Below are 24,352 nucleotides of genomic sequence, written 5' to 3'. Positions count from 1 at the left end.
GTTTGGTGATGAGGTTAATCAAAACATTTCAATTACCTGATGTATTTACCCTCATACTCATACATAAATGCAGTCCTCATACCATGAAAATTCCAGAAAAAAAGAAGCAAGCTAACAGAGTTTACAAACAACTTAATGTGTAGGACTTAACTCATTCGGAAGAATTTATAAACAAACTGCCCAGTTCAAAGATATAGAACACACAGAGCAGAAATGTCGAGTTGAAAAAAAATCATAGCCGGTATGATATAGGCCCACTGAAAGTTTCTATGATTCGACAGACTAAACAGGAAGATGAACGTCTAAGACTTTTATCTACCTAGAGATCCACCACGTAACAAGGTGTTCTTCCTGTTTCATTGCACTGTACTTTTCCTTGTATGTGCAGCATAGGAAGTCGTTACGTATTAGTACAACAAACAATTGGTAGAATTTAAACCAAGGAATATCTAATTGTTCTTTGGTTTAAATTTAAAGAGCGACGAAAGTTCTAATCTTAATTTATTAGATGTGCTCTTGTGACTAGTTCTATATTCCCCACTACAACAGGAAAGTAACTTTGTACATTAGAAATTTAGAACTGAATTTTCATGTAGACTATATTCAATTTTGAAAATGAATAATCACTTGGACTTCAATTGTTGTTTATGTTTGGGTTGGCAGGCCTGCCGTCGCTCATTTCAAACTCGTGTTAAAGTGGTCAAGCAGAAAGTTCTGTATTGTGGAAAAAATATATTATACTGTATAAGGGTTTCATTCAAAGCTCTCATCATGGTGGAGACTATGGAGGGTAAGTTGTATGGGTAATATCGATAATGTTAACTTAGTGATAATATAGAAACTCTTGAATGTGGTTTCGGGTATGGTGAAGACGACGATGTAGGTTATCCTCACATACTCTGAAGTTAGCTATTCCATGTGATTCTCAGCAGCAGACCAGTTTAATGTTGGTACATTTCTGTTACCATGTAGTATAGCATACATCTCATTTATTAGGGGAGGTTACAAGTTTCATAGGTTCATTTGGTTTTTACAAGTTTTTCACCTTTTTCATTATTCACCACATTTTTCTAGGTGTACATAATCCCCATTACTATTATGTAATTTACTTTCATAATGAAACATAGTGTAATGGTCCCAATCATGCTCTGCAACTGTTATTGTACTTTCTGAATACTGGACAAGTATTGCAGACAAAGTCACCCAATATCCAGAGCTAGTTTTGATGAGGGTAAACTGATGAATTAACAAATGAGAAATGATGCCAGTTAAATGTTTTAGTTGGAATTATGCTATTGTTATTATGAGCAGAGTTCAAGGACAGTTATTGGTTGGTCTGATAACCTTAATTTATTAATAAGGTTTATAGATGAATAAGCATGAGGGACCTTAACAGTGTAATTGAATTCAAAATACCGTGTTTGCTGAATAAGAGTGTTCTCGAGAAATATCACTCTGGTTATCCTGGAATTCATGTTGTAGCAACATTTTAAATGTTTGAATGTTCAGCAGGCATATACTTAGTTTTATCTTATTGTCTTAAATACTGGTATATCTTCAAGTATGCTGCAGTCTTTATTCCTTCGTAATCTATTTTATTGGGTTATTCATGATTTTTTTGTTAGATGCTACTTATCTTCATTTAGGAAGTTTGACTTTCAGTCTGATGAAAAGTAAGATACCAGACTACACATTCCTTCTCCCCATATTTCATTTGAACATGTGCCTTTTCCCCATATTTCATTTGACCTAGTGAGACCTAAGTTTTGCCTGGAAAAAACAGCAAGATAAATGTTTATATGGTATTCACCTGCTTAAGATCTTACAGTTTCATAAAGGTATTGCTAGTTATGGAAATTTCATGGAAAGAATTAGATGAAGATGTACTAGCCTTTGTTATAAGGAAAACATATTTTTGAAGTAGCATACTTCATGAATCTCGGGCATTTTTGTTATCATTAGTACAACTATTACATGATTTACCATGCAAGTTTCCAACCATGTTTTCTTTATATTTTTATGTCTTGCTGCTACATAAGTTATGCAAGAATTTGTTATTACCCCTACATCTGTTTGTGTGTGTGTGTGTGTGTACATCCTTGTTAGCATTGTAACTCAAAAACAGTATTTGACAAAATGGTTAATTAGATTTTATGGCACAATTTCATAGATTTTCTATTTGATCTGGAAAACTGACTATTGCAAGTTTTACGAGTCAGGAATGGTAAATGATGGGAATTCAAATTTATATCACACCATATATGTTCATTATATTTATTATACTTAGTCGCTATCTCCCGCAGTATCAAGGTAGTGCAAGGAAACAGATGAAAGAATGGCCCAACCAACCGACATACACATGCATATGTATAAACTCCTACACGCACATATGCATACCTATACATTTCAGCGTATACATATACATACACAGACACACATATGTACACATGTACATATTCATACTTGCTGCCTTCATCCATTCCCATTGCCACCCCACCACACATGAATTGGCACCCCCTCCCCCTGTGTGCGCGTGTGAGGTAGCGCTAGGAAAAGACAACATAGGCCACATTTGTTCGCACTCAGTCTCTAGCTGTTATGTGTAATGCATCAAAACCACAGCTCTCTTTCCACATCCAGGCCCCGCAGAACTTTCTATGGTTTGCCCCAGACGCTTCACATGCTCTGGTTCAATCCATTGACAGCACATCGACCCTGGTATACCACATCGTTCCAGTTCACTCTATTCCTTGCACACCTCTCACCCCTCTCTATGTTCAGGCCCCAACCACTCAAAATCTTTTTCACTCCATCCTTCCACCTCCAATTTGGTTTCCCACTTCTCCTTGTTCCCTCCACCTGTGACACATATATCCTCTTTGTCAATGTTTCCTCACTCATTCTCTCCACGTGACCAAACCATTTCAATGCACCCTCTTCTGCTTTCTCAACCACACTCTTTTTATTACCACATATCTCTCTTACCCTTTCATTACTTAAACCACCTCACACCACATTGTCCTCAAACATCTCATTTCCAACACATCCACCCTCCCCTGCACAACTCATTCAATAACCCATGCCTTGCAACCATATAACATTGTTGGAACCACTATTCCTTCAGTCATACCCATTTTTGTTCTCCGACATAAAATTCTCACCTTCAACTCATTCTCCAATGCTCCCAGGACCTTCGCACCTTCCCCCACCCTGTGACTTATTTATGCTTCCATGGTTCCATCCACTGCTAAATTCATACCCAGATATCTAAAACACTTCACATCCTCCAGTTTTTCTCCATTCAAACTTTTCTCCCAATTAACTTGTCCCCCAACCCTACTGAACATAATAACCTTGTTCTTATTCACATTTACGCTCAGCTTTCTTCATTCACACACTTTACTAAACTAAGTCACCAACTTCTGCAGTTTCTCACCCGAATCAGCCACCATCGCTGTATCATCAGCAAACAACAACTGACTCACTTCCCAAGTCCTCTCATCCACAACAGACTGCATACTTGCCCCTCTCTCCAAAACTCTTGCATTCACCTCCCAAACAACCCCATCCATAAACAGATTAAACAACCATGGAGACCATGCAACCCTGCCGCAAACCGACATTCACTGAGAACCAATCACTTTCCTCTCTTCCTACTCATACACATGCCTTACATCCTTGATAAAACCTTTTCACTGCTTCTAGCAACTTACCTCCCACACCATATATTCTTAATACCTTCCAAAGAGCATCTCTGTCAACTCTATCATACGCCTTCTCCAGATTCACAAATGCTACATACAAATCCATTTGTTTTTCTAAGTATTTCTCACATACATTCTTCAAAGCAAACACCTGATCCACACATCCTCTATCACTTCTGAAACCACACTGCTCTTTCCCAATCTGATGCTCTGTACATGCCTTTACCCTCTCAATCAATACCCTCCCATACAATTTCCCAGGAATACTCAACAAACTTATACCTCTGTAATTTGAACACTCACCTTTATCCCTTTTGCCTTTGTACAATGGCACTGTGCATGCATTCCTCCAATCCTCAAGCACTTTACCATAAACCATACATACATTGAATATCCTTACCAACCAGTCAACAACACAGTCACTCCCTTTTTATAATAAATTCCACTGCAGTACCATCCAAACCCTCCGGCTTTCATCGTCCGCACTGCTTTCACTACCTCTTCTCTGTTTACCAAACCATTTTCCCTAACCCTCTCACTTTGCACACCACCTCGACCAAAACACCCTATATCTGCCACTCTATCATCAAACACATTCAACAAACCTTCAAAATACTCACTCCATCTCCTTCTCACTTCACCACTACTTGTTATTACCTCCCCATTATCCCCCTTCACTGATGTTCCCATTTGTTCTCTTGTCTTACGCACTTTATTTACCTTCCTTCCAGAACATTTTATTCTCCCTAAAATTTAATGATACTCTCTTACCCCAGCTCTCATTTGCCCTCTTTTTCACCTCTTGCACCTTTCTCTTGACCTCCTGCTTCTTTCTTTTATACATCTCCCAGTCATTCGCACTACTTCCCGGCAAAAATCGTCCAAATATATGTATTAGGCAAAAACAAATACTTTTCTTAGATGGATAGATTTTTGCAAATTAATGAGCTCTGTTTTTCCTTTTACATAACTCATGTTGGAGCATCAGGCATTGCAAGCATTTCTTGTTCAGATTTTATTAAGAAATACTGCTTGCTTAAGGTATGGCCCTTATTTTAATTTTTTCTGAAAAAAAAGTCCATGGACTGCTGCAAATGGTTCTAGGAGCTCAGCAGTATGCTAGCAGTAGTTAGAACCTTAGTGCCTGTTGTTACATTTCATTTTTTAGTAAGTATCTGTTTGAGATATATATCTGACATACTTCTCTGCATTTTCACATATGTATGGAGTAAATTGGATGAAGATAGCTCTCCGGGTCAGTTATGCATACTTCTAACATAACATATATCCATTGTGCTAATGGGAGCATAGAATTCATATCATCACTTCTTAATTACTGTATTTGCATTTCTCACTACAGCTGATTTGTCCTGTGACACCAGTATCTATATTCCATTCACACTACCATACCCTCATACACAAAATACCTCTTGTCCACTTGATTAACTTCTATTCCTTTGTATCTGTTTATACTAATGGTACCCATGTACAATTTATCCCACTGTATTCCATTGTTACTGTAATCATAAATTGTGCTGTTTTTAAGGTATGATTTCATATTCTAATTGCAACAAAGAATGCTTTTCATTTGTCATACCTCTGTCCTTCAGACCCTGAAGTGCTTCATGTTACTAATCTTTTTATTTTTTTTTTTTACTCTTTTATTGTAGCTGACAGCAGAAGTAAGTTTATGTCTCCCCATATTAAGTATTCCTTATTGTGATATATGTCAGGGTGTCTGATTTCCTAACAGGACAACTTTTACAACTGGTACTGATAATATTTTACAGGTCATGTGTTGGAAGCCTGGGCAATGGCTCGTACCTCATCTGGGGTTCCATACTATGTTAAGTGAGTACTGTAATATTATGTCTTGTTTTATGTTACCCTGAGAAATACAGCACATGGAATGATGGACAGTATGTGCATTGCATAAGTTTACCTGATGGGTGTTGCAGCTGTGCAGCTGTGATTGCTACAAAGGTCTGTATCCATAATTTTGATTGTATTATCTTTTCTAACTGTGAACATTGAATTGTTATTATCTGAATTTGTTTGCACATGACAAATGTACTTTTATAGTTTATGAAATGGTATCATCATTTTTGATTATTGAAAGCAATAAGGGTAATGAAGTGAAAAGAGAAATTTTCTTTCCTTCACAAATGTTTGCCATTTCCTGTTTTGGCCAGATAGCAATAAGGGTAATGAAGTGAAAAGAGAAATTTTCTTTCCTTCACAAATGTTTGCCATTTCCTGTTTTGGCCAGATAGCTCCAGAAACACATCTATTCTATATCTGCCAAATACAACACTGAAAGCACAACCTCCTACCAACAACTAGGACCCACAGACCTTTCCATGATTTCCTCTGGCTGCTCCATATGCCTTAGTTCAGTCCATTGATAGCATATTGCCCTTTTTATACATCATGCCAATTTACCATATGCCATGCTCTCCTTTTGCTTTCCTGAATGTTCAGGCCCTAAGCAAAATTCTCATCTATATCTCATGCTTCATCACCCCGGGGATAGGGGAGAAAGAATACTTCCCACGTATTCCCTGCATGTCGTAGAAGGCGACTAAAAGGGGAGGGAGTGGGGGCTGGAAATCCTCCCCTCTCATTTCTCCTTTTAATTTTCCAAGAGAAGGAACAGAGAAGGGGGCCCGGTGAGGATATTCCCTCAAAGGCCCAGTCCTCTGTTCTTAACGCTACCTTGCTAATGCGGGAAATGGCGAATAGTTTGAAAGAAAAGAAAAGCTCATGCTTCACATCTTTACTATATCACTGGGACTATGTTACTGTCAAACATACCCTTTTTCACCATGTTACTGTCAAACATACCCATTTTCACCCTTGTAGATATTGATCTTCCACACATTCCTAAATGCTCCCAGGATCTTTATCCCTTCGTCCACTCTATGAATCACTTTCGCTTCCAAGGTTCCACTTGCTGCTATGTCCTCTCTGAGGTATCTGAATCACTTCACTTCCTCTTAAGTTTTCTCCTGAAATTTTATATTCATATCCCCATAAACCTGTCTCTGCTCTCCGAAAGCTAATAATATTGCTTTTTTTTCATTTGTTTATTTATTCATTATACTTGATTGTTGTTTCCCGTGTCAGTGAGGTAGCATCAGGAAACAGATGAAGAATGAACCATCCACTCATATACACAAATATATACGAAAACACCCATACATGTACGTATACATATCAAACTATACACACACACACACACACACATACATATATTTTTTTTTTCATACTATTCGCCATTTCCCGCGTTAGAGAGGTAGCGTTAAGAACAGAGGACTGGGCCTTTGAGGGAATATCCTCATCTGGCCCCCTTCTCTGTTCCTTCTTTGGAGAAAAAAAAGCAAACAAGAGGGGAGGATTTCCAGCCCCCCCGCTCCCTTCCCTTTTAGTCGCCTTCTACAACACGCAGGGAATACGTGGGAAGTATTCTTTCTCCCCTATCCCCAGGGATAATATATATATATATATATATGTTTGAAGGAATAGTGGTACCAACAATGTTGTATGGTTGCGAGGCGTGGGCTATGGATAGAGATGTGCGCAGGAGGATGGATGTGCTGGAAATGAGATGTTTGAGGAAAATGTGTGGTGTGAGGTGGTTTGATCGAGTAAGTAACGTAAGGGTAAGAGAGATGTGTGGAAATAAAAAGAGCGTGGTTGAGAGAGCAGAAGAGGGTGTTTTGAAATGGTTTGGGCACATGGAGAGAATGAGTGAGGAAAGATTGACCAAGAGGATATATGTGTCGGAGGTGGAGGGAACGAGGAGAAGAGGGAGACCAAATTGGAGGTGGAAAGATGGAGTGAAAAAGATTTTGTGTGATCGGGGCCTGAACATGCAGGAGGGTGAAAGGAGGGCAAGGAATAGAGTGAATTGGAGCGATGTGGTATACAGGGGTTGACGTGCTGTCAGTGGATTGAATCAAGGCATGTGAAGCGTCTGGGGTAAACCATGGAAAGCTGTGTAGGTATGTATATTTGCGTGTGTGGACGTGTGTATGTACATGTGTATGGGGGGGGGGTTGGGCCATTTCTTTCGTCTGTTTCCTTGCGCTACCTCGCAAACGCGGGAGACAGCGACAAAGTATAAAAAAAAAAAAAAAAAAAAAAAAAAATATATATATATATATATATATATATATATATATATATATATATATATATATATATATATATATATATGCATTGTTGCATGGCAGCTGGAGACTGAGTGTGAGCGAGTGGGGCCTTTGTTGTCTTTTCCTAGCGCTGCCTCGCACACATGGGGGAAGGATGTTGTTGTTCCGTGTGTGGCGGGGTGGCGATGGGAATGAATGGGGGCAGACAGTGTGAATTGTGTACATGGGTATGTATGTGTATGTCTGTGTGTGTATATGTGTGTGTGCGTTGAGATGTATAGGTGTGTATATGTGGTGTGTGTGGACGTGTATGTATATACGTGTGTGTGTGGGTGGGTTGGGCCATTCTTTCGTCTGTTTCCTTGCGCTGCCTCGCTGGCGCGGGGGACGGCGACGGGGCAAAGTGAATAAATAGATAAATATATATAGGGGAGAAAGAATACTTCCCACGTATTCCCTGCATGTCGTAGAAGGCGACTAAAAGGGAAGGGAGCGGGGGGCTGGAAATCCTCCCCTCTCATTTTTTTTTAAATTTTCCAAAAGAAGGAACAGAGAAGGGGGCCATATGAGGATATTCCCTCAAAGGCCCAGTCCTCTGTTCTTAACGCTACCTCGCTAATGCGGGAAATGGCGAATAGTATGAAAAAAAGAATATATATATATATATATTTTTGCTTTGTCGCTGTCTCCTGCGTTTGCGAGGTGGCGCAAGGAAACAGACGAAAGAAATAGCCCAACCCACCCCCATACACATGTATATACATACGTCCACACACGCAAATATACATACCTACACAGCTTTCCATGGTTTACCCCAGACGCTTCACATGCCCTATTCAACCCACTGACAGCACGTCAACCCCGGTATACCACATCGATCCAATTCACTCTATTCCTTGCCCTCCTTTCACCCTCCTGCATGTTCAGGCCCCGATCACACAAAATCTTTTTCACTCCATCTTTCCACCTCCAATTTGGCCTCCCACTTCTCGTTCCCTCCACCTCCGACACATATATCCTCTTGGTCAATCTTTCCTCACTCATCCTCTCCATGTGCCCAAACCACTTCAAAACACCCTCTTCTGCTCTCTCAACCACGCTCTTTTTATTTCCACACATCTCTCTTACCCTTATGTTACTCACTCGATCAAACCACCTCACACCACACATTGTCCTCAAACATCTCATTTCCAGCACATCCATCCTCCTGCGCACAACTCTATCCATAGCCCACGCCTCGCAACCATACAACATTGTTGGAACCACTATTCATTCAAACATACCTATTTTTGCTTTCCGAGATAATGTTCTCGACTTCCACACATTCTTCAAGGCCCCCAGGATTTTCGCCCCCTCCCCCACCCTATGATCCACTTCCGCTTCCATGGTTCCATCCGCTGCCAGATCCACTCCCAGATATCTAAAACACTTCACTTCCTCCAGTTTTTCTCCATTCAAACTCACCTCCCAATTGACTTGACCCTCAACCCTACTGTACCTAATAACCTTGCTCTTATTCACATTTACTCTTAACTTTCTTCTTCCACACACTTTTCCAAACTCAGTCACCAGCTTCTGCAGTTTCTCACATGAATCAGCCACCAGCGCTCTATCATCAGCGAACTACAACTGACTCACTTCCCAAGCTCTCTCATCCCCAACAGACTTCATACTTGCCCCTCTTTCCAAAACTCTTGCATTTACCTCCCTAACAACCCCATCCATAAACAAATTAAACAACCATGGAGACATCACACACCCCTGCCACAAACCTACATTCACTGAGAACCAATCACTTTCCTCTCTTCCTACACGTACGCATGCCTTACATCCTCGATAAAAACTTTTCACTGCTTCTAACAACTTTCCTCCCACACCATATATTCTTAATACCTTCCACAGAGCATCTCTATCAACTCTATCATATGCCTTCTCCAGATCCATAAATGCTACATACAAATCCATTTGCTTTTCTAAGTATTTCTCACATACATTCTTCAAAGCAAACACCTGATCCACACATCCTCTACCACCTCTGAAACCACACTGCTCTTCCCCAATCTGGTGCTCTGTACATGCCTTCACCCTTTCAATCAATACCCTCCCATATAATTTACCAGGAATACTCAACAAACTTATACCTCTGTAATTTGAGCACTCACTCTTATCCCCTTTGCCTTTGTACAATGGCACTATGCACGCATTCCGCCAATCCTCAGGCACCTCACCATGAGTCATACATACATTAAATAACCTTACCAACCAGTCAACAATACAGTCACCCCCTTTTTTAATAAATTCCACTGCAATACCATCCAAACCTGTTGCCTTGCCGGCTTTCATCTTCCGCAAAGCTTTCACTACCTCTTCTCTGTTTACCAAATCATTTTCCCTAACCCTCTCACTTTGCACACCACCTCGACCAAAACACCCTATATCTGCCACTCTATCATCAAACACATTCAACAAACCTTCAAAATACTCACTCCATCTCCTTCTCACATCACCACTACTTGTTATCACCTCCCCATTTGCGCCCTTCACTGAAGTTCCCATTTGCTCCCTTGTCTTACGCACTTTATTTACCTCCTTCCAGAACATCTTTTTATTCTCCCTAAAATTTAATGATACTCTCTCACCCCAACTCTCATTTGCCCTTTTTTTCACCTCTTGCACCTTTCTCTTGACCTCCTGTCTCTTTCTTTTATACATCTCCCACTCAATTGCATTTTTTCCCTGCAAAAATCATCCAAATGCCTCTCTCTTCTCTTTCACTAATACTCTTACTTCTTCATCCCACCACTCACTACCCTTTCTAATCAACCCACCTCCCACTCTTCTCATGCCACAAGCATCTTTTGCGCAATCCATCACTGATTCCCTAAATACATCCCATTCCTCCCCCACTCCCCTTACTTCCATTGTTCTCACCTTTTTCCATTCTGTACTCAGAATATATATATATATATATATATATATATATGTATGTATATATATATTTACATGTTAGTTGGCATGTAAGTTTGAATGGAGAAAAATTAGGGGAAGTGATGTATTTTAGATATCTGGGAGTGAACATAGCAGCAAAATGAACCATGGAAATGGAAGTAACCACAGGGTTGGGGAGGGGGCAAAGGTTCTGGGAGCAATGAAGAATAAGTGGAAGGAGAGAAAGTTATCTTGGGGAGCAAAAATGGGTATGTTTGAAGGAATAGTAGTTCCAACAATATCATATGGTTGCAGGGCATGGGCTATAGATATGGTTGTACAGAGGAGGGTGGATGGGTTAAAAATGAAATGCTTGAGAACAATTTGTGGTGTGAGGCAGTCAGATTGAGTAAGAAATGAGAGTAAGAGAGAAATGTGGTAATTAAGAGTGTGGTTGAGAGAGCAGAAGAGTGTGTGTTGAAATGGTTTGGACATATGAAGAGAATGAGTGAGGAGAGGTTGACAAAGAGGATATATGTTTATGTGGATGGGGTGGGCCATTCTTTCCTCTGTTTCCTTGCGCTACCTCTCTAACGCGGGACACAGCGACAAAGTATAATAAATGAATATAAATATATATATATGTATGTATATTATCCCTGTGGATAGGGGAGAAAGAATACTTTCCACGTTTTCGTTGCGTGTCGTAGAAGGCGACTAAAAGGGAAGGGAGCGGGGGACTGGATATCCTTTCCTTTTTTTTTTTTTTTTTTTTTTTTTAATTTAATTTTTTTTAACTACCCTTGCATACAGCTTACCAGGTACACTCAAAAGCTTATCCCTCTTTAATTCAAACACTCGTCTTTGTACCCCTTGCTTTTTATATACATGATGGCACTATACAAGCGTTCTACCGGTCTTCAGGCAGTTCAGTCAACAGCACAGTCATGTTTTTTTAAGAAATTCAGCTGCAGTACCATCCACTCCAGAGGCCTTTCCTCATTTCATCTGATGCATGCAAAGCTTTCTACATAGTTGCTTATTTAAGGAAATCACTTGCTATGGCTCTTTCATTTTACATATCTCTCATACCCAAGCACCCCAGATCTGCTACCATGTCATCAAACACATTCAGGAGTCCTCCAAAGTACTTAAGCCATCACCTCTTCACCTCATCTCTGCTTGTTACCACACCCACAGTAGCCCCCTTCAGCGATCATCTCATATGTCCTTTTTTTTTTTTTTTTTTTTTTTTTTTTTTTTTTTTTTCCCGCTGTCTCCCGCGTTTGCGAGGTAGCGCAAGGAAACAGACGAAAGAAATGGCCCAACCCACCCCCATTCACATGTATATACATACGTCCACACACGCAAATATACATACCTACACAGCTTTCCATGGTTTACCCCAGACGCTTCACATGCCCTGATTCAATCCACTGACAGCACGTCAACCCCGGTATACCACATCGATCCAATTCACTCTATTCCTTGCCCTCCTTTCACCCTCCTGCATGTTCAGGCCCCGATCACACAAAATCTTTTTCACTCCATCTTTCCACCTCCAATTTGGTCTCCCACTTCTCCTTGTTCCCTCCACCTCCGACACATATATCCTCTTGGTCAATCTTTCCTCACTCATTCTCTCCATGTGCCCAAACCACTTCAAAACACCCTCTTCTGCTCTCTCAACCACGCTCTTTTTATTTCCACACATCTCTTACCCTTACGTTACTTACTCGATCAAACCATCTCACACCACACATTGTCCTCAAACATCTCATTTCCAGCACATCCATCCTCCTGCGCTCAACTCTATCCATAGCCCATGCCTCGCAACCATACAACATTGTTGGAACCACTGTTCCTTCAAACATACCCATTTTTGCTTTCCGATATAATGTTCTCGACTTCCACACATTTTTCAAGGCTCCCAGAATTTTCGCCCCCTCCCCCACCCTATGATCCACTTCCGCTTCCATGGTTCCATCCGCTGCCAGATCCACTCCCAGATATCTAAAACACTTTACTTCCTCCAGTTTTTCTCCATTCAAACTTACCTCCCAATTGACTTGACCCTCAACCCTACTGTACCTAATAACCTTGCTCTTATTCACATTTACTCTTAACTTTCTTCTTTCACACACTTTACCAAACTCAGTCACCAGCTTCTGCAGTTTCTCACATGAATCAGCCACCAGTGCTGTATCATCAGTGAACAACAACTGACTCACTTCCCAAGCTCTCTCATCCCCAACAGACTTCATACTTGCCCCTCTTTCCAAAACTCTTGCATTCACCTCCCTAACAACCCTATCCATAAACAAATTAAACAACCATGGAGACATCACACACCCCTGCCGCAAACCTACATTCACTGAGAACCAATCACTTTCCTCTCTTCCTACACATACACATGCCTTACATCCTCGATAAAAACTTTTCACTGCTTCTAACAACTTTCCTCCCACACCATATATTCTTAATACCTTCCACAGAGCATCTCTATCGACTCTATCATATGCCTTCTCCAGATCCATAAATGCTACATACAAATCCATTTGCTTTTCTTACACTGAAGTTTCCTTATCTTTGCCCAGCTTTCATTTTCCCCCTGTGCCCCTGCACCTCCCTCTTGACCTTTTGCCACTTTTTCAAGTATTTCTCTCAATCACTCACACTCCTTCCCTGTAAGTATCATCCATACCCCTCACTTTTCTTTTTCATTAACAACTGACTTTGTCGCCTACCACTTTTTCCCCTTTCATACATGCCCTTCTTACACCTTCCAATGCCATCCACTTCTATTCCTCACCAATCCTTCAAGCTTCGTTTACACTCACCTTTTACTGCTCAACACTCAACCTCTCCTGGTATGTCTCCACACAAGCCTCTTTTCCAAAGTCACTTTCACCATCTTCGTCTCACCCACATCATTTTGTGTACTCTGAAAGTCTCGGCAAATCTTCCCCTAGGATTTCACCAGGAAATTATCAGACATCCTTCCAGCTACCCATTTCAGCATAGTCATATCCAAGATTCTATCCTGTGCATGCCCATCAATTTTATGAATTATTTGTATGAATTATATACTTATAGACCATCCCTGTGGATAGGGAAGAAACAATACTATCCTTATATTTCCTATGTGTAGTAGAAGGTGACTAAGAGGGGTGGGAGAAAGGGGCTAGAAATCCTTTGCTCTAGTATAGCTTTCCAAAAGAAGGAACAGGGGAAGAAGCCAAGCTCATTTGTCTGTTTCTGGTGCTGCCTCACTTATGCACGAAATGGTGAACACGTATGAAAAGAAAAAATATGTACTTCCTGCCCCAGGTGTCCCTTGTTTCATTTCTGGGGCTCTCATAGCACTCAGGAAGCTAACCGCATCCATCTGGTGGGATCACAAGCCATAAAGTCTAGTATTGTGAGTAATGTGCAGTAAGTCTTCATTTTTTTCACTGAAGTAGAAGCATTATGGGCATGGAAGGTGTTGAGATATGCTGAGCTAGTCTTTGTAGCGTTATAGGCATGGGTTATGTCCAAAGCAGAGATTAGAAAGTGTAATTCTTTTGTGTTTGAAAAGTGTAGTTTCAGATAAGTGATTGTTTAGTTGGGTCATTTTGGTGTCTATGTTTTGCTCATACTGTGTTTCTTTAGGTTTGAGATCAGTTATGGAGTGATTTGGATGAGATAGATCTAGTGCTTTTGCAAAGAATGAGGTGCCAAGCATGTTAAAGTGGGATTGTATTGGGAGGGTCGTTGTTTCAGTGCAAAGAAGTTGATTGTTTGTGGTCACTAGGCAGCCACTGATTGTTCTAAGTGCCTGATTTTTTGTAGTTTGCATACTAGAATATATTAAAACTTTTCATATAAGATGCTTTATATATTTTATGATTTCTTGTCATGAAGGTCATTTTCATCAATTATCTTCAAGAATTCTTCTCTTGCACTCTTGTATTATATCAGTGTCTTGGATTAATTATTTGTTCTTACATACTCAGAATAAATGTTTAATGAGCCTGTTAGATTTACAAAAAAAAATTTTCCTATCTGTTCTCACTCCAATCTTTTCTGTTCCCTATATTATCATGTGTAAAAGCCATGTGCTGGAAATGAGATGTTTGAGGACAATATGTGGTGTGAGGTGGTTTGATCGAGTAAGTAACGTAAGGGTAAGAGAGATGCGTGGAAAGGTGTTTTGAAATGGTTTCGTCACACGGAGAGAATGAGTGAGGAAAGATTGACCAAGAGGATATATGTGTCAGAGGTGGAGGGAACGAGGAGAAGTGGGAGACCAAACTGGAGATGGAAAGATGGAGTGAAAAAGATTTTGAGTGATCGGGGCCTGAACATGCAGGAGGGTGAAAGGCGTGCAAGGAGTAGAGTGAATTGGAACAATGCGGTATACCGGGGTCGACATGCTGTCAATGGATTGAACCGGGGCATGTGAAGCGTCTGAAGTAAACCATGGAAAGTTCTGTGGGGTTTGGATGTGGAAAGGGAGCTGTTGTTTTGGTGCATTATTGCATGACAGCTAGAGACTGAGTGTGAACGAATGGGGCCTTTGTTGTCTGTTCCTAGCACTACCTCGCACACATGAGGGGGAGGGGGTTGTTATTCCATGTGTGGTGAGGTGGCGATGGGAATGAATAAAGGCAGACAGTATGAATTATGTACATTTGTATATATGTATATGTCTGTGTGTGTATATATATATGTATACATTAAGATGTATAGGTATGTATATTTGCATGTGTAGACGTGTATGTATGTACATGTGTATGTGGGTGGGTTGGGCCATTCTTTCGTCTGTTTCCTTGTGCTACCTTGCTAACGCGGGAGACAGCGACAAAGCAAAATATATATAATGATAATAAAAGTCATGTCTATTATCGTACTTGAAAGCCATCTCTCATATCAGAGCTGCATTGTAGTCCTTCATGAATTCCTTAGACCAAATACATCTAAGGCTATATGCCTTATCAGTGACCCAATCCTCACTTTCCATGTACTCTCTTTGAGTTGATTATGGTTTATCCTTTTACTTTATTCTGTTGTCTCTCATGGTTATAGCATGAGAGATTTAAACTTTCATTGCATGTCTTTTTGAAATTAGATACTTTGCTTGCTGCAGCATTGTCACAAAAGCTCTTGTATATCTAGAATGGAATTATTTGCACATTTTTTCTCATAATTGCAGCTTTGCAAATGCAGAGGACGGACTATAAACACCTGTAACCTATGAATTATAATTATTGGTCATAACTTCAATACATTAGTATGTTTGGTAAGCAGCACTCGAATTTATGGCCCAGTATCTGCCACGTAACTGTATGTCACTGAGTATTAGCACGCTTTGAGAGTTCATGTTTTTTACTTTTCTAGTCATAGGCATGGAGTTACCCAGTGGGACCATCCAGAGTATGTTCGTATCTTAGAAGAAATTCAGACTGTTAATTCAGTGAAATATGCTGCATATCGTACTGCGTGCAAGTTACATCGTCTTCAGACACGACTTAAATGTGAGTTCTTTAACTTTCAACGAATTGTAAAGATTGTTTCCACTATTGCCTTATGAATGTAGTGTAGGTATCATAAGTAGCTATGCAATAGAATAGACTACCCAGTAGATTTTTTGTATGTGGTTCATTTTGGGAGTGATGCCAATGAGATGATATTGTGAAGTTCTGTTTGACCATCTCTCAGGCACTACATCTGATTTAAACTGAGACCCAGTCATATGTGTACATGTTCTCCTTATCACCATTTGAAATTGCTTTCTTCTTATACATCAGGATTTACTTGCCCACATGACTTTGACATAACATAACCCAATGGTTTGTTTAGTCAAGCACTAAATTCCTTGCTGATGTGTAGAACAACTGAAGTCATGGTTTTATCTTTTAATGTCATTTATGTCTTGAATCTTGCTGATGCTGCTAGAAGCGTAATGTATTCACAGCAAGAGGACATGAATTTATTTATTTATTATTTTTTTTTTAGCATGCTCAGATGTGGTGATGGTTATGTAAGGTCCTTCCCTAAATGAAGAACTTTTCTCAGGCATCAGATTGTAATTTCATGACTGATGGACGTGATGGAAAAAGATTTTTTTTTAATAAAAGCATGATTAAAGGAGAATTTAAGTCTTGTAGTTTCAGATCTGTGGTGAGATTGCCCAGTGTTTTTGAATAACTAATAGTTCAGATTTTTGTGCTGAATAAGGACTGGTGATTGGGAATACCTGGTTTAAAAAGAGAGATATACATAAGCATACGTATGTAAGTAGGAGAAATGGCCCGAGAGCATTATTGGATTACGTGTTAATTGATAGCCACGTGAAAGAGAGACTTTTGGATGTTAATATGCTGAAAGGGGCAACTGGAGGGATGTCTGATCATTATCTTGTGGAGGCGAAGGTGAAGATTTGTATAGGTTTTCATAAAAGAAGAGAGAATGTTGGGGTGAAGAGAGTGGTGAGAATAAGTGAGCTTGGAAAGGAGACGTGTGAGGAAGTACCAGGAGAGACTGAGTGTAGAATGCAAAAAAAGGTGAGAGCAAATAATGAAGGGGGAATGGAGTGTATTTAGGGAAGCAGTGATGGCTTGTGCAAAAGATGCCTGTGGCATGAGAAAGGTGGGAGGTGGGAAGATTAGAAAGGGTAGTGAGTGGTGGGATGAAGAAGTAAGATTGTTAGTGAAAGAGAAGAGAGAGGTATTTGGAGGATTTTTGCAGGGAAGTAGTGCAAAATAACCATGGAAAGTTTTACGGGGCCTGGATGTGGAAAGGGAGCTGTGGTTTTAAGTCTTTGCACATGACAGCTAGAGACTGAGTGTGAACGAATGTAGCCTTTGTTGTCTTTTCCTAGCGCTACCTCGTGCGCATGCTGGGGAGGGGGGTATCATTTCATGTGGTGGCGGGAATGGATGAAGGCAGCATGTATGAATATGTATGTGTATATGTATGTATACGCCTGTGTTTGTATATGTATGTATACCTTGAAATGTATAGGTATGTATATGTGCATGTGTGGACGTTTATGTATATACATGTGTATGTGGGTGGGTTGGGCCATTCTTTCATCTGTTTCCTTGCGCTACCTTGCTAACGCGGGAGACAGCAACAAAGTAAAATAGATAACTAAATAAATAATTTTTTTCTCAGACGATCACCATTTTCCACATTAAGCCCCATAATTTGAGCTCTCTTTACGTGTGCTGATACTTTGCCATTAAGCAGGTTCAGCTTTTGTGGCTCTCCACAGGAAAATTTAAGATCAGTAATAAAGAGTTGTGTGAGGTACATGGTGTTAAATGTTCTGTGCAAGATGAGAGATCCATGTGTATGTGAAGCAGAAAGAAAAGACAGCAACCTGGGCCAGGAAAGGTAACATGATAGCTGCTGTAGTGCTGGCTCACTTTGATGCTGTATCTGATCTTCCTGGTACCCAGGTGGCAGCACTTTCTCGGTCGGTATCAGCATGACACCTGTTACCTCCGTCCAAATATTGTTTGTTTGTTGTGGGAGATTTTTGTGTTGTCACATCTCTTAACTTTGAACCATGTCCCTACTCCTGTGTATGTTTACACACAGATACACTCACCCCAGCTTAAGGTATGTGAGTGAAGTTGTGTGTTTGCATATTACAGAGGTTAAATTCTCCACTAGTGTAAGCCTGTCTCTTAAAGTTTGTTTGATCTCATACAACATTGTATATCCTTTCAGACTCATACTACATTTCCCAAAATCCAGAGTGTAGCCTTCCAAAGCTTGACCATTTGGTCACTTTGATTGCAGTGCTGGGACAAAATGTCCATAGCCTTGTGTGGCACATTGTTTTCCTCCTGTAAGAAGGATAAATCCCATGTGCCAACAGGTTTTCAAAATGGCTAGGTCCTGGTGGCTCTGGTATTCAGATTTTATGGGTATAGAAGGATACACATGTAGATGTGGGAAAGAAATGGATATGTGTATGTGATGAGAGTATGGTGTGGGAGGCAAGTTGTTAGAAGCAGTGAAAAGTTTTTATTGAGGATGTAAGGCATGTGTACGAGTAGGAGTATGGTGTGGAGGCAAGTTGTTAGAAGCAGTGAAAAGTTTTTATTGAGGATGTAAGGCATGTGTACGAGTAGGAAGAGAGGAAAGTGATTGGTTCTCAGTGAATGTCAGTTTGCGGCAGGGGTGCGTGATGTCTCCATGGTTGTTTAATTTGTTTATGGATGGGGTTGTTAGGGAGGTGAATGCAAGAGTTTTGGAGAAAGGGGCAAGTATGCAGTCTGTTGTGGATGAGAGGGCTTGGGAAGCGAGTAGTTGTTCGCTGATGATACAGTGCTGGTGGCTGATTCAGGTGAGAAACTGCAGAAGCTGGTGACTGAGTTTGGTAAAGTGTGTGAAAGAGGAAAGCTGAGAGTAAATGTGAATAAGAGCAAGGTCATTAGGTACAGTAGGGTTGAGGGACAAGTCAGTTGGGAGGTAAGTTTGATTGGAGAAAAACTGGAGGAAGTGAAGTGTTTTAGATATCTAGGAGTGGATTTGGCAGCTGATGGAACCATGGAAGCAGAAGTGAGTCTTAGGGTGGGGGAGGGGGTGAAAGTTCTGGGAGCGTTGAAAAATGTGTGGAAGGCGAGAATGTTATCTTGGAAAGGAAAAATGGGTATGTTTGAAGGAATAGTAGTTCCAACAATGATATATGGTTGCGAGGCATGGGCTATAGATAGAGTTGTGCGGAGGAGGGTGGATGTGTTGGAAATGAGATGTTTGAGGGCAATATGTGGTGTGAGGTGATTTGATCGAGTAAATAATGAAAGGGTAAGAGAGATGTGTGGTGATAAAAAGAGTGTGGTTGAGAGAGCAGAAGAGGGTGTTTTGAAATGGTTCGGTCATGTGAAGAGAATGAGTGATGAAAGCTTGACAAAGAGGATATATGTGTCAGAGGTTGAGGGAACGAGGAGAAGTGGAAGACCACATTGGAGGTGGAGAGATGAAGTGAAAAAGATTTTGGGTGATCGGGACCTGAACATGCAGGAGGGTGAAAGGCATGTTAGGAACAGAGTGAATTGGAATGATGTGGTATGCCAGGGTTGACGTGCTGTCATGGATTGAACCAGGGCATGTGAAGCGTCTGGGGTAAACCATGGAAAGTTTTGAGGAGCCTGGATGTGGAAAGGGAGCTGTGGTTTCAGGCATTATTGCATGACAGCTAGAGACTGAGTGTGAACGAATGTGGCCTTTGTTACCTTTTCCTAGTGCTACCTCGCACACATATGGGGGTAGGGGGTTGTCATTTCATGTGTGGCGGGGTGGCGATGGGAATGAATAGGGGCAGACAGTAAGAATTATGTACATGTGCATATATGTATATGTCTGTGTGTGTATTTATATGTATACGTTGAGATGTGTAGGTATGTATATTTGCGTGTGTGGACGTGTATGTATATACATGTGTATGTGGGTGAGTTGGGCCATTTCTTTTGTCTGTTTCTTTTTGCTACCTCACTAATCCAGGAGACAGTGACAAAGCAAAATAAATGAATATATATATAAAAATTATTATTTATTTATTATTTATTTTGTTTTGTCGCTGTCTCCCGCATTAGCAAGGTAGCACAAGGAAACAGACGAAAGAATGGCCCAACCCACTCACATACACATGTATCCCTGGGGATAGGGGATTAAGAATACTTCCCACGTATTCCCTGCGTGTCGTAGAAGGCGACTAAAAGGGGAGGGAGCGGGGGGCTGGAAATCCTCCCCTCTCGTTTTTTTTTAATTTTCCAAAAGAAGGAACAGAGGGGGCCAGGTGAGGATATTCCAAAAAAGGCCCAGTCCTCTGTTCCTAACGCTACCTCGCTAACGCGGGAAATGGCGAATAGTTTGAAAGAAAGAAAGAAAAATATATATATATATATAAGAGTTTTGGAAAGAGGGGCAAGTATGAAGTCTGTTGGGGATGAGAGAGCTTGGGAAGTGAGTCAGTTGTTGTTCGCTGATGATACAGCGCTGGTGGCTGATTCATGTGAGAAACTGCAGAAGCTGGTGACTGAGTTTGGAAAAGTGTGTGGAAGAAGAAAGTTAAGAGTAAATGTGAATAAGAGCAAGGTTATTAGGTACAGTAGGGTTGAGGGTCAAGTCAATTGGGAGGTGAGTTTGAATGGAGAAAATCTGGAGGAAGTGAAGTGTTTTAGATATCTGGGAGTGGATCTGGCAGCCGATGGAACCATGGAAGCGGAAGTGGATCATAGGGTGGGGGAGGGGGCGAAAATCCTGGGGGCCTTGAAGAATGTGTGGAAGTCGAGAACATTATCTCGGAAAGCAAAAATGGGTATGTTTGAAGGAATAGTGGTTCCAACAATGTTGTATGGTTGCGAGGCGTGGGCTATGGATAGAGTTGTGCGCAGGAGGATGGATGTGCTGGAAATGAGATGTTTGAGGACAATGTGTGGTGTGAGGTGGTTTGATCGAGTGAGTAACGTAAGGGTGAGAGAGATGTGTGGAAATAAAAAGAGCGTGGTTGAGAGAGCAGAAGAGGGTGTTTTGAAGTGGTTTGGGCACATGGAGAGGATGAGTGAGGAAAGATTGACCAAGAGGATATATGTGTCGGAGGTGGAGGGAACAAGGAGAAGAGGGAGACCAAATTGGAGGTGGAAAGATGGAGTGAAAAAGATTTTGTGTGATCGGGGCCTGAACATGCAGGAGGGTGAAAGGAGGGCAAGGAATAGAGTGAATTGGAGCGATGTGGTATACCGGGGTTGACGTGCTGTCAGTGGATTGAAGCAAGGCATGTGAAGCGTCTGGGGAAAACCATGGAAAGCTGTGTAGGTATGTATATTTGCGTGTGTGGATGTATGTATATTCATGTGTATGGGGGGGGGGGGGTTGGGCCATTTCTTTCGTCTGTTTCCTTGCGCTACCTCGCAAACGCGGGAGACAGCGACAAAGTATAATAAATAAATGAATAAAATATATATATATATATATATATATATATATATATATATATATATATATATATATATATATATATTATCCCTGGGGATAGGGGAGAAAGAATACTTCCCACGTATTCCCTGCGTGTCGTAGAAGGCGACTGAAAGGGGAGGGAGCGGGGGGCTGGAAATCCTCCCCTCTCAATTTTTTTTAATTTTCCAAAAGAAGTAACAGAAAAGGGGGCCAGGTGAGGATATTCCCTCAGTGGCCCAGTTCTCTGTTCTTAACGCTACCTCGCTAACGCGGGAAATGGCGAATAGTTTGAAAAAAAAAATATATATATATATATATATATATATAAATATATACATATATATATATATAAGTTTGAATGGAGAAAAACTGGAGGAAAAAAGTGTTCTAGATATCTGGGAGTGGATCTGGCAGCGGATGGAACCATGGAAGCGGAAGTAAATCATAGGGTGGGGGAGGAGGCGAAAATCTTGGGAGCCTTGAAGAATGTGTGGAAGTCGAGAACATTATCTCGGAAAGCAAAAATGGGTATGTTTGAAGGAATAGTGGTTCCAACAATGTTGTATGGTTGTGAGGCGTGGGCTATGGATAGAGATGTGCGCAGGAGGATGGATGTGCTGGAAATGAGATGTTTGAGGAAAATGTGTGGTGTGAGGTGGTTTGATCGAGTAAGTAACGTAAGGGTAAGAGAGATGTGTGGAAATAAAAAGAGCGTGGTTGAGAGAGCAGAAGAGGGTGTTTTGAAATGGTTTGGGCACATGGAGAGAATGAGTGAGGAGAGATTGACCAAGAGGATATATGTGTCGGAGGTGGAGGGAACGAGGAGAAGAGGGAGACCAAATTGGAGGTGGAAAGATGGAGTGAAAAAGATTTTGTGTGATCGGGGCCTGAACATGCAGGAGGGTGAAAGGAGGGCAAGGAATAGAGTGAATTGGAGCGATGTGGTATACAGGGGTTGACGTGCTGTCAGTGGATTGAATCAAGGCATGTGAAGCGTCTGGGGTAAACCATGGAAAGCTGTGTAGGTATATATATTTGCGTGTGTGGACGTGTGTATGTACATGTGTATGGGGGGGGGGGGTTGGGCCATTTCTTTCATCTGTTTCCTTGCGCTACCTCGCAAACGCGGGAGACAGCGACAAAGTATAAAAAAAAATATATATATATATATATATATATATATATATATATATATATATATATATATATATATATATTTATTTATTTATTTATTTATTTTGCTTTATCGCTGTCTCCCGCGTTAGTGAGGTAGTGCAAGGAAACAGACGAAAGAATGGCCCAACCCGCCCACATACAAATGTATATACATACATGTCCACACACGCACAATATACATATCTATACATCTCAATGTACACATATATATACACACACAGACATATACATATATACACATGTACATAATTCATACTGTCTTCCTTTATTTGTTCCCATCGCCACCTCGCCACACATGGAATAACAACCCCCTCCCCCCTCATGTGTGCGAGGTAGCGCTAGGAAAAACACCAAAGGCCCCATTCGTTCACACTCAGTCTCTAGCTGTCATGTAATAATGCACCGAAACCACAGCTCCCTTTCCACATCCAGGCCCCACACATTCCCTGGTTCAGTCCATTGACAGCATGTCGACCCCGGTATACCACATCATTCCAATTCACTCTATTCCTTGCACGCCTTTCACCCTCCTGCATTTGCAGGCCCCGATCACTCAAAATCTTTTTCACTCCATCTTTCCACCTCCAATTTGGTCTCCCACTCCTCCTCATTCCCTCCACCTCTGACACATATATCCTCTTGGTCAATCTTTCCCCATTCATTCTCTCCATGTGACCAAACCATTTCAAAACACCCTCTTCTGCTCTCTCAACCACACTCTTTTTATTTCCACACATCTCTCTCACCCTTACATTACTTACTTGATCAAACCACCTCACACCACATATTGTCCTCAAACATCTCATTTCCAGCACATCCACCCTCCTGCGCACAACTCTATCCATAGCCCACGCCTCGCAACCATACAACATTGTTGGAACCACTATTCCTTCAAACATAGCCATTTTTGCTTTCCGAGATAATGTTCTCGACTTCCACACACTCTTCAAGGCTCCCAGGATTTTCGCCCCCTCCCCCACCCTATGATTCACTTCCGCTTCCATGGTTCCATCCGCTGCCAGATCCACTCTCAGATATATAAAACACTTTACTTCCTCCAGTTTTTCTCCATTCAAACTTACCTCCCAGTTGACTTGACCCTCAACCCTACTGTACCTAATAACCTTGCTCTTATTCACATTTACTCTTAACTTTCTTCTTTCACACACTTTACCAAACTCAGTCACCAGCTTCTGCAGTTTCTCACATGAATCAGCCACCAGCGCTGTATCATCAGCGAACAACAACTGACTCACTTCCCAAGCTCTCTCATCCCCAACAGACTTCATACTTGCCCCTCTTTCCAAAACTCTTGCATTCACCTCCCTAACAACCCCATCCATAAACAAATTAAACATATATATATTTATATATATATATATGCATACACACACACACACACACACACACACACACACACGCCCTTGCACACAC

At 41.0% G+C, this 24,352-nt stretch overlaps 1 protein-coding gene across 5 annotated transcripts in view; it reads left to right on the top strand.

Annotated features, from left to right (window-relative positions):
• The first annotated feature begins 635 nt into the window (after nt 1-635).
• LOC139763930 (dystrophin-like) overlaps nt 636-24,352 on the top strand; it is an 84,141-nt gene continuing 60,424 nt past the window's right edge. For 3 of the 5 annotated variants that reach the window (XM_071690390.1, XM_071690392.1, XM_071690389.1), the window contains exons 1-3: nt 636-790; nt 5,495-5,555; nt 16,169-16,305. In XM_071690390.1, the coding sequence (XP_071546491.1) occupies nt 772-790; nt 5,495-5,555; nt 16,169-16,305 (217 nt within the window). In that variant the 5' untranslated portion in view covers nt 636-771. Of the gene's footprint in view, nt 791-927; nt 947-5,494; nt 5,556-16,168; nt 16,306-24,352 lie in introns of those variants that run through there. The other 2 variants (XM_071690393.1, XM_071690394.1) reach the window with 2 other exon arrangements.

This window comes from Panulirus ornatus, chromosome 48 (genome assembly GCF_036320965.1).
Source record: "Panulirus ornatus isolate Po-2019 chromosome 48, ASM3632096v1, whole genome shotgun sequence".
Classification (NCBI taxonomy): Eukaryota; Metazoa; Arthropoda; class Malacostraca; order Decapoda; family Palinuridae; genus Panulirus; species Panulirus ornatus.
The sequence above is the reverse complement of the archived record's forward strand: the minus strand, read 5'-3'. Positions and strand labels throughout refer to the sequence as shown.